Source organism: Rattus norvegicus, chromosome 4, assembly GCF_021556685.1.
Source record: "Rattus norvegicus strain SHRSP/BbbUtx chromosome 4, alternate assembly SHRSP_T2T, whole genome shotgun sequence".
Taxonomy (NCBI): domain Eukaryota; kingdom Metazoa; phylum Chordata; class Mammalia; order Rodentia; family Muridae; genus Rattus; species Rattus norvegicus.
Genome location: NC_141537.1, coordinates 44,285,001 through 44,295,000, shown reverse-complemented (window position 1 = coordinate 44,295,000; position 10,000 = coordinate 44,285,001). Strand labels below are relative to the sequence as shown.

Sequence of the window (10,000 nt, the reverse complement as noted above, 5' to 3'; positions counted from 1 at the left end):
GACTGTGGTTTCGATGTCTTAAAGGTAAAACTTTAATATTGACTGCTGCTGATACTTTACACAAATGAAATCTGCAGAGCAGAGTAACTCCCAAACGCAGGCTGCTAACACACCTTACAGACTGAAATCAGAGCGCTTCCAGAGTGCTGTAAACTACAACCACTATTTACTTCAATGAATTTCTATTCATTTAAGATCTAACCAGGGCTCTGAAGAAGCCAGTTCTTAGTAACTTCCTTTAAGGCTGTCCTCTGCTAGGATTCAACTGTGATGTCCATTTCTCTTGTCCTTTTCACTTATTTCAGAAGTGTGGTCTCTTGAAAACTCCGAATGCAACAGAATCTGACGGAAAATACTGAGGAGCTTATTAATGGGAAGGAATGGAAATATTAAGGTACCTCACTGACATGGTATTTGCTGTAGAAACATTAAAGATAGGGATGTTTTGAAAATGCATTATAATTCTGTAAAGTAGGCTAATTTGGGGCCTTTGGTTCACATGTAATTCCCATGACATTTGCAACTAAATACTTCCAAGCAAAATAAAACCTCTTTTAATTAATGTACATGAAAATTACATAATTCTAAAGAAATATGCACCCTATTCACATGGTTATATCTAGTTCTTTGAGAAGATTATTTTTAAATATGCCTAAAGTTTAAGATGTTATACAATCCATAGAAGTTGTGCAATACTTTTATGATCAAAAATAATGTTTTTTTATTTTACTTTAGTGAAGGCATTTACTTCACCTTCTGAAATGCGTTTATCCCATTATATGTAACTTCTTAAAATCTGAATGATACTGTATTGAATTTGAGACACATTACTATTAATTCACTATTTTGATGACTTAGTTTCAATTACTTCCCTGCTGCATTTAGTCTGAGTGCAATTCAGAAGCTTAAAATAATCACCTTTATTTTTAAAACAATCCAAATCCCTCAGATAGTCCTTGGCATTCATGCCTAATCTAGGTGTATGCTTTGAAAGCTTCCTATTCTGTCAGTGTTTGTCTGGTTTTGAGTCATAGAAGAATGGACTGACTATATTTTTGGTTGGAAAATTTTTTTCTTTAATAAGACTACTAAGGAAAAGAAAAGCCTGCACCTCTCACTCACACAGAGGAAATAAATTACTTAAAAGTATATGTTAAAGTTACAGTTATTTATTTTTCCTAATTTGGAGAGTAGAATAGCATTTTATGAGATGGTAGAAAACACAAAAAATACTTAAAATTTAAAACGCACATATGTGCACATATATGTATACACGTATACATACACATTCAAAACACAGTGGAACGAGTCATTCAGAAAAGCAGAACAGGTGAGTGACTGAACTTTGTACAGGTTGCATAATCTATCACAGATTAATTAATTAATACTTAATATCTCCAAGTAGCAGTAGCCAGCATCTACGCTCTGAAAAGTCCTTATGGTCCTTTTCACCTTAGCTGAGACTTGGAAGAAATTCATTGTATAAGCAAGTATCAAGTAATGTGGCCCTCTGGTGGAAAACCAAGTACCACATTCCGCAGCACAATGCCAGCCAGTAAACCAGAGGCTGGAAAATATTTGTTACAAAGATTTACAGAACCACACTTAAAAAAAAAATCACCCTGCGAACACAATTAACATCCTGACACCTGAAGGGCACTCTGGTACTTCTGTGACGTAACTAACGCAAACCCTCTCTCCCCTCACACCCTTCAATCATGCTCCAAATAACAATAAATTCTCAGCATCTGTTAGCCTAAAACAACATGCTCAATTTCCTGTGAATACACTGTCCAGGTTCAAGCAAACAGGCGGATTTGTTTTAAGGAAGCTCTGAGGAAAACAAAACTTACCTGCTGTTGTTGCAGATGCAGCAGCTCCACTGTGCTTACTTCTGAGCTAGTGTCACCACTTGATCTCCCATCCCTGCTGCCAGCATCTAATTGGCTGCTTAGAGTGCTCATTCCATTTTGATTCATTGAACTGTTGCTTATTGTCTCTGTCGCAGATTCCTGCATCATGACTTAATACCTAAGAGTGATTAAGAAGTATCAATTAACACACGTTACACCTTCACACTTCTATTATCAGGATGTCCCTCTCTGCCAATTACACAGGCAGCATCACTGTGGGGGAGAGGGGGGCTTGAGGAGTCATTTACTCAGAAAAGCAATGCAAAGAGTAAAAAAAAAAAAAAAAACCAGCCTTCGTTGAGACACTAATCACCGCAATGACGGTTTCTATAAGTTAATTTTTGTGTGGTTACCTTTAACAGGCAGAGGAGCATACCATGCATGTACCATGGCCAATAGCATTTATGAACGGCCACATTTTAAAGTCTACCTATAAAACCAGTTTAAATGGAGGCGCGGATGCACACTCTGCTCTGTTTCTTATTATCTACCTTTGACAACCATGGATGACTATACAGCCTTATTTTAAATATTCGCTATCTTGATTCTGTCAGAATTTTACAGCACGTCTTGTGCAAGGCTGTTGTTTAATGATGCACAGCTAATCATACAAAATTAAAATTTTGTAAGGGTGTTACAAATCATATGGTATCATCCAATGATAAATAGTATAATGGGCTTTTCTCTTTTTTTTGTGACTAAATAAAATTTTGCCTTGGAGGCATTTTAAGAAAGAGCTCCTGCTGCAAACACGTCAGATATTGCCTATTTTTTTAATCAAACAGCTCATATTCATTTATTTTTCTGACATTTAAAACATTTAATACTGTCCTTCCTGGGAAGTAATTAAGCTTATGCATGAGCAGCAATCAAACTGTTCACTTGAAGATGACTTAAAACTCAATTTTAACATAGGCAAATAAATGAAAGATATAAAATTAATTTTCCAGGCATGTATTAGATATGAAAGCTGGAAATAAAATCTATCAAGAATATCACTAATGATTGTGCTAAAAACAGCATAAATTATGCATATTACCTTCTCTACAGTAATAAATGTTTTATCATTTTCACTGCATAAATATACTGTATTTCCAGGATGGCAATGAGGTGTCCTGCCAAGATCAGTGGAAATCTGTGCAGTAAATAAAGAGCCAAGGTACTCTTACATCCAGAATTTCGCAGTACCTCTCCAGTGTGTGCTTTCGAGAGATCAGTTTTGGCTCTCAGCAATGTGAGTCCCGTGCAATATTCTAACAGAGACACTTTTCTCATCTATGCCTACGGACAGAATTTCAGGAAACAACCTGACTGTGCTGTCACCTCAACTGGAGTGCTGGCCAGGCAGTGGCCTTAGTCCAAACTCACGAAAGCATCAATCTTACTGAACGGTTTTCTCTTTCAAATGGAAGTTTACTATTTCTATTTGATCTTGCTTTATTTAAGACTTATGTCCATTTAAAATTCCTGCGATGCATTTATTACACTGTAAATAAAAGCTTAATGTTTCTTCTTGCTAGGGAAAAAGCAAAATCTTTTCCTCAAATACCTTGCAAAATGTAACCCAGAACCACATAGTTAGTCTCACACAGAAGCTCAAAGACACATCAATAGATAAGATAGGATGCTAGTATAATTATAAAAATCAATGGTTGTGATAATTTTAACAGCTATTTTCATCAACAGCAAAATGATTTGATCATCTCCATAATTCTGTAAAGTCAGTGAAGACATGTACGAGCTTAAGAGAGCCCAACAGGAAAGAATCTGGGGTCAGTAAATCGAGTTAGTATTTCAGAAACCACACATACATCTCAGGACTGCTCTGATCAAAGGATAAATGCAACACCACAGAAATATGATCTTAAACGATGCTTGTCATAACTACATAGCAAACAACTTTTGAACCAAATGAGCTTTGCGAATAAACTGATTCTGTTAAACATCTTATTTAACATTAACAGAGAAAGAAACCATACACATGAAAACTGATACACACTGATGGCATTTTAAGAGAAAAAAAACAAAGCTAATACTCTTTTCTGAGATTAGGCGGCTAATAAGTATTCAAATTAGGCATAAATTTTACATGCACAATGTTTAAAATATTCAGAGAAAGGGTCTGATTGCCTTTACTAGTTAGATGAAAATTATAATTTCAGTCTTCTTCAACTACAGGAGCAGATAACTTTTACATATTGCATTTAAATTTTACTATGGATGGTAAACCTGAAATACCATGTTTGTAAATATGTGTTTTCTTCCCCCATTCAAATTTATTTGAAATATTTATTATCTCTGTCTGGAATTCTCTTCACAAAGAATAAAAATGGATAACTGTTTCCTCAAATGCAGCAGGCAGGTGCAGCGTTTGATACTAACCTTTTGTGTTTTTATGTCAGGATCAATTGGATGAATTAAAGAATTCTGCACATATTACTGTTATAATCAAGGTCATCAAATAATTAAGAATAATCCACAAGCAGAGAGTCATGTGTCTAAATCTTTATTACAATAATGAGGAGAGACCTATATAACTTCCAATTCCTATTAACTAAAGGATTTTAATATCCCTTGTGGATTTTTTGATTTTATGAAGCCCTTGAGTATAAATTATGATTTACATTTTAAGTTCAGCCACCTAAGTCTTAGTAAAATCGTGTTTAAGAAAACTGTAACAGTAATAGTAGTTTTGCTCTACAAAACAGGGAGTCTGACCCAGTGTCAATATTGAAAAAGTGGGGAAGCTACACAAGGAGATATCTACATTATTCTTTGCACATGAAGAAGAGAAACTATTGTGCCCACTCTGAAGGAGACATTTTTTTCAAGGGTGATAGAAATTATTTCTTGTAGTGACTAAGGGTGTTCTAGTAACCCCTGTGCACTTACATCCCGCTTGGGGAAATTCTTCTGGTACAGTGTGAAGTGCTGTTTACCTTTAAAGTATATTTTAAATAATTATAAATTCTCCATCTTCTTTCAGAGTGGATGTGCTTGTGATCCCAAACATATCAAACTAAATTATTCATCTTTTTCAATCCTACCACAAACACTGTATAAAAATCAGTGAACATAAATTCCAGGTCATTAAAGGGGAAGTTTGGTTTGGGAGTGACTCTCAGTGTTTGTCTGAAGTATACATTAAACCCTGACATCTTTCATCAGACACAGCTTAGCAGCCCCATCAGAAAGGAACTCTTCAGATCCTACGTTGAATGCTATAGTTTTACTTTTCTCTCCTGCCTTAAGTTTTCCTTGCTTCCTTTTTTCTTGTTCCTTTTTTTCCCTTAGCAAGCCACTATACAGATACTTTTTCTCTACCCCACTTCCCTTTTGAAACATTAAACTGACACTGAAACTGACTGCACGAGATTGCATTTTCTCTTCCTAAACAAGTGGAATTGAAAGGTTACTTAGTGTAACAATATTTACTTGCAGAATTGTGTTGTTACCAAGGGTATAATGGATGGTGGCTATGCAGGTTTACGCAAGAATGAGTGAAGCATGAGGCATTAGCCATGTGTTTGACATGTTTCAAATTGCTATAATCCAGCATTAAACACACCCAGCAATTCATGCCATTTCTTGCAGCCATAATCTTGAATAAAGCGTGCACAACCACTTATTATATAAATTAGTATATGACTCCCTGTTATAGTCACAACAGTGCTTTTGTGTTTATTTTGCATCAAGATGTAGTCTTTTATTTGTACAAATAGCAGGATATAAAGACATAGCTCAATTAGACCTCCTTACTTTATGATAGGGTAGCACTGAATGCTAGACTTGTTGGTTTTATTCTTCCTCTTGAAGTTATAGGTGAATTTGGTAGGAAACTGTACTATGTGAGATAGTTTTGTGCCAGAGTGATGACAGAAACCTGCATGCGTCTGATTCCACATTCGTTGCACTGCTCCAAAGTGTGAAACTTGACCTGGGTGAACAGAGTTAATTGTGTTATCCCTACCACCACCAGGGACACTATTGGTCCTTGTTACTTACTCAACTCCTTTTCTCTCAGGTCCTCCACCTCATAATTTTGATCTGTCTCTCACCTTCCTTACACATCTAGCTACTTTCCACCCTTCCACTATGCAGACCACTGATCTGTTAATGTTTGGGTGAACATATGTATTTACTATGGTCAGAGCAGTTGGTTAGTCAATCTAGCAAACATCACCAAGAGAGTAAGAAGGAAAAGGAGCCTCTGTGTCCTTTAACACACTCCTGTCTACGTATAGAGACACTCTGTGTCATGATTAGTTCACTTTAACAGTAAATGTCTGTTTTCTTTGGCATCTTCATGCTTAATAAAGTCAAGTGAGTGAAAAAAATCAATAACTTCCTGAAAAAGTAATTATAAGACTATCATACAGAGCATATAGGATTTTCTACTTTTCTTAAAATGACTCATAGCGATAGTAAGAGAACTACATATTCAGTCTCTGATTTATTCCAGTACCTAATTTATTTACCAAAGCCCTCACTCTAAAGCAAAAGAATTTTGATTCTGTCATATACAATGAAAACAACTATATTAAATCATTGTCTCCTATTCTTAAATGGGCTGTTTTAATCATTTCACAATTCTTAATATTAAAGTCATTAAATATTTTTATGTGGTTGTAGAAGAGAATAGGCCAGAAGAACGTACACATGCAATTAGAGACAAGGCTCATTTACTTTCAAATTCAGCTGAGTTCACCTCTGAAAACTTGACTGTGATGTGAAACTTATGAAAGAAACTAGCATTTAAATAATGATAACTTTTGTGCACTAGTGGAATTAATTCATTGTGGACTCTGTGTACAGTGCATCTGAAGCCCAGCACTGCCTTGCTTAAAGTCTTTAATTCTATGATTGCCTAATAAATCAAGATGCCAAATATGAAGGACATACTTGAATGTGTAAGGTTAAAAATTGAAAACATATATGTCTGTTTCTTATTTTTAAGGCTGGAACAGGGGTACTCTCAAGAACATAATTTAAAAGAAGTCACGGCAAGTGATATAACGTTTATTATAACAAAAGATACACTTTCAAGTATATTTGATAGTGTTTGTCACCTTTTCTTTCAGATGGGAGCATAATGCTTAAAGCACTACATACAAATTGTAGCTATATTCTTGTAACAACTGACGTTTCATTCGAAATGATTAGAACATGAAAAACAGGAGAAATGGTAGGACATTTTAACCTGATTATTTTTTTCATTGGTGATGACTACCTTATGCAAACAGATACTGTTAGAGCCTCAATAATGACAAACATCTGGAGTACAACAGTGAAGATCTTATCTTCCTCTTTAAATAGCCATTAATTATTCGTCCAGCCAGATACATTATACTCTAATATCAAAAATGGAGTTCATTTAAATGTAAGAAATAGACAGGGAAATTTCTATTATGAAAATGTTACCAAATATTCTAAGTAAGTATTGAATCTCATTACATTTCATTTAAAGGCAGGGAACTGGTGTCTTCGGAAGGCTGTGGTCTAGGGGGATGTGTTTTATTGAAACATTATGATCTGTACTTAGACTTCAATGGCTCCCATTCACAGTAAAACTGTGAGAGATTTGATAAAGCTGATGACTGTGGTGAGTTCATTTCAAAAATTATTTCAAATGATATGTAGTATTTTTGTTGTACTACATTTTATATTCTAGTGTTTGTTTAAGCACAACAGAGTCATATAATGTCTGTCCAAAACATCTATCTTTTTCAAACATGTGAAAGTATACCAGTAAAACCATGTTTTACTGTTCTAGATATAAGCTGAATAGTTGGTCCTTTTAAACCTGTTTGTTTAGATATCAGTTTCATTCATTACATTTGTTTAATAGTCCTTTATTGTATTCATATTTGTTTTCCTAATTCAAGAGAGAAGTTGAGCTCAGAGAAAGTTTATTTTATCCTGCTTTTTACAAGTACTACCCAAATATATTTGGTAGTAGCCTCTAAATCCCAAATGCAATATTCTTGTATTTTTTTTTACAACTACCTACCTATGCATATATTTGAATTTATGGAAATGGGGGCATAAAAGCTAAAAACTGTTACCTAATTATCTATAGAAAAGTAAATTTTGGTTCTAATTTACATGATACCTTCAAAAGAAACAAATACATTCTGCACAAAGGAATAAACTCTTCCAATTATTGGGGCCAGGAGTATTTTAGTTTAGAAATCAGAAGACTTCACACACACACACACACACACACACACACACACACACACACACACACACACAACTTAAAGCAATAAGAAATAATTAGCTCTCCAAGAGCAGAGAAGGACCTGCCTAGCAGGCACAACCTCCCTCTTTTTATTTAAAAAGCTCAGTGATTGAGTTCTGCGAGCTCGTAAGCGTCCTTGCAGTGGGTCCACTTACAGTCAAATTCCCAAAGGCTGGACCACTTGCAGTAGCCTTCCCTGATCCCCTGACTAATGAGAGCTCTGAGTATGTACTTTCCTTGTGATGGTATTTTCACCTCTCCTGCCACATGCCTTTCCTTCAGCTCCCTTTACTTCAATCTTTAGTCTCCCGCCCAAAGCGACTCCCAGGAATCCCTTGCTTCTCTTTCTACATGGACATAAGACAGCTCTTCCGCAGAGCTTCGTCCTCTTGCCCTTTTAGCACTTCTAACTTCCGGGCTATCTTTTGGGAACCAGATGGCCCTTTAATATGGTTTTCATCAGACCCACCTCTTGCCTTCCCATTGGAAGACCCACGGCATAGGCGGTACACTTGGAGACATTTCTTCCCCCAGCCTCAACTCAGTGCCAAAGTCCAACGTGAGCCCAGCAGGTGAATGCAGTGTTAAGGCCAAAATCTTAAGGGAACCACATGATGGTGTGAATTGTTTCTGAGTGTAGATAACAAATTGCCTTTGTCCTTTCTGCTGTGTGTATATATGAATGGGGGGGGTGGGGGTGGGGGAGGAAGACCTGCCATACCTTTCGACAGCACTGTTTCAAAATAGTTTATACGTTATTCTTGAGAGTGAAGTTATTTTAGGCATCAGAGCTTGTGTTGTGTGTGTGTGTGTGTGTGTGTGTGTGTGTGTGTGTGTAATTGGCTCCCATTTATGCTACCATGAGTCACACTCATACCATTCTACTGTAAACTACAGTGTGTTCCAAGCATAAATAACCAGGAGAAATGCAGTAAAATGTATACTCCGGCCTCAAGCACATCTGAAACAACCGATTTATGAAGCAACCTTAATTCAAAGACACCTGTATTAGCACATAACCTGTAACTCAAATAAACTGCTTCAAACGCTATCGGGTGTCAGAACCCCAAAGCATAGCACACACCTTTCAGTCAAACTTGCAACCTGAGTTTCCTCTGTCTGCAAGTATTTCGTTCTCTATGCAGAAAGAAATACATGGATTCTGCATAAAATTATTATTCCTGGCAAACAATGGAGACTACCGATGAGAGTATATCATGGAGTATGCATTTCGAACTCAATTTTTTTTCCAAATTTGGAATACTACACACCTGCCTTATACACACATTACATTAGCACATATGTAAGGTGTAGCATAGCATTTGATCATGCATGCACAACATAGGAGAAAGACATGATAAGAACATGGAGGGTGGTGCGTTCAACATCACAATTTAGTTGCACTTAGCCAAATGTTAAATAATCACATGACAGTTTGAGTGGAATTTTTAGCCATTCAGTTAGAGTTTTGGGAAGCATCCATTCCAATTTAAAGGCAAAATCTCACTGTAGTGTTTCTCAGAGAAGACTCAGAAATCAGGCATATTGGAGGCACGTAGGTATGTGGAAATATGCATACTTCTTAACACTAACATCATCTGCCTCAGTTTAACTAATCCTGGAATCCTTTGTGATCCACAGGTTCTCATAAAAAAAATGGAAGAAAGGGGAAAAGAAAACAATTGCCTTTCTCTACAGTGTTTTATTTAAATCCATAGCTTCAATCATCACCAGAAAGTTCCTCAAAACACTACACTAGCTTTGTTTCTCTTCTGCTTTAATTAGCCTTCATGACGTCTGTTCTACAAGCTCCCGCCTCTTTTTCTCCTATAAGTTCTAAAGATTA

The 10,000-nt window shown here is 36.1% G+C and overlaps 1 protein-coding gene across 3 annotated transcripts in view; it reads right to left on the bottom strand.

The window, feature by feature from the left end:
• The window catches only part of Foxp2 (forkhead box P2), a gene marked incomplete at its 5' end in the record, with an annotated part of 499,310 nt that overhangs the window by 249,197 nt on the left and 240,113 nt on the right, over positions 1 to 10,000 (bottom strand). For all 3 annotated transcript variants that reach the window (NM_001271104.2, NM_001446500.1, NM_001446501.1), the window contains 1 exon segment: positions 1,854 to 2,031. In NM_001271104.2, coding sequence (NP_001258033.2) covers positions 1,854 to 2,021 — 168 coding nt within the window.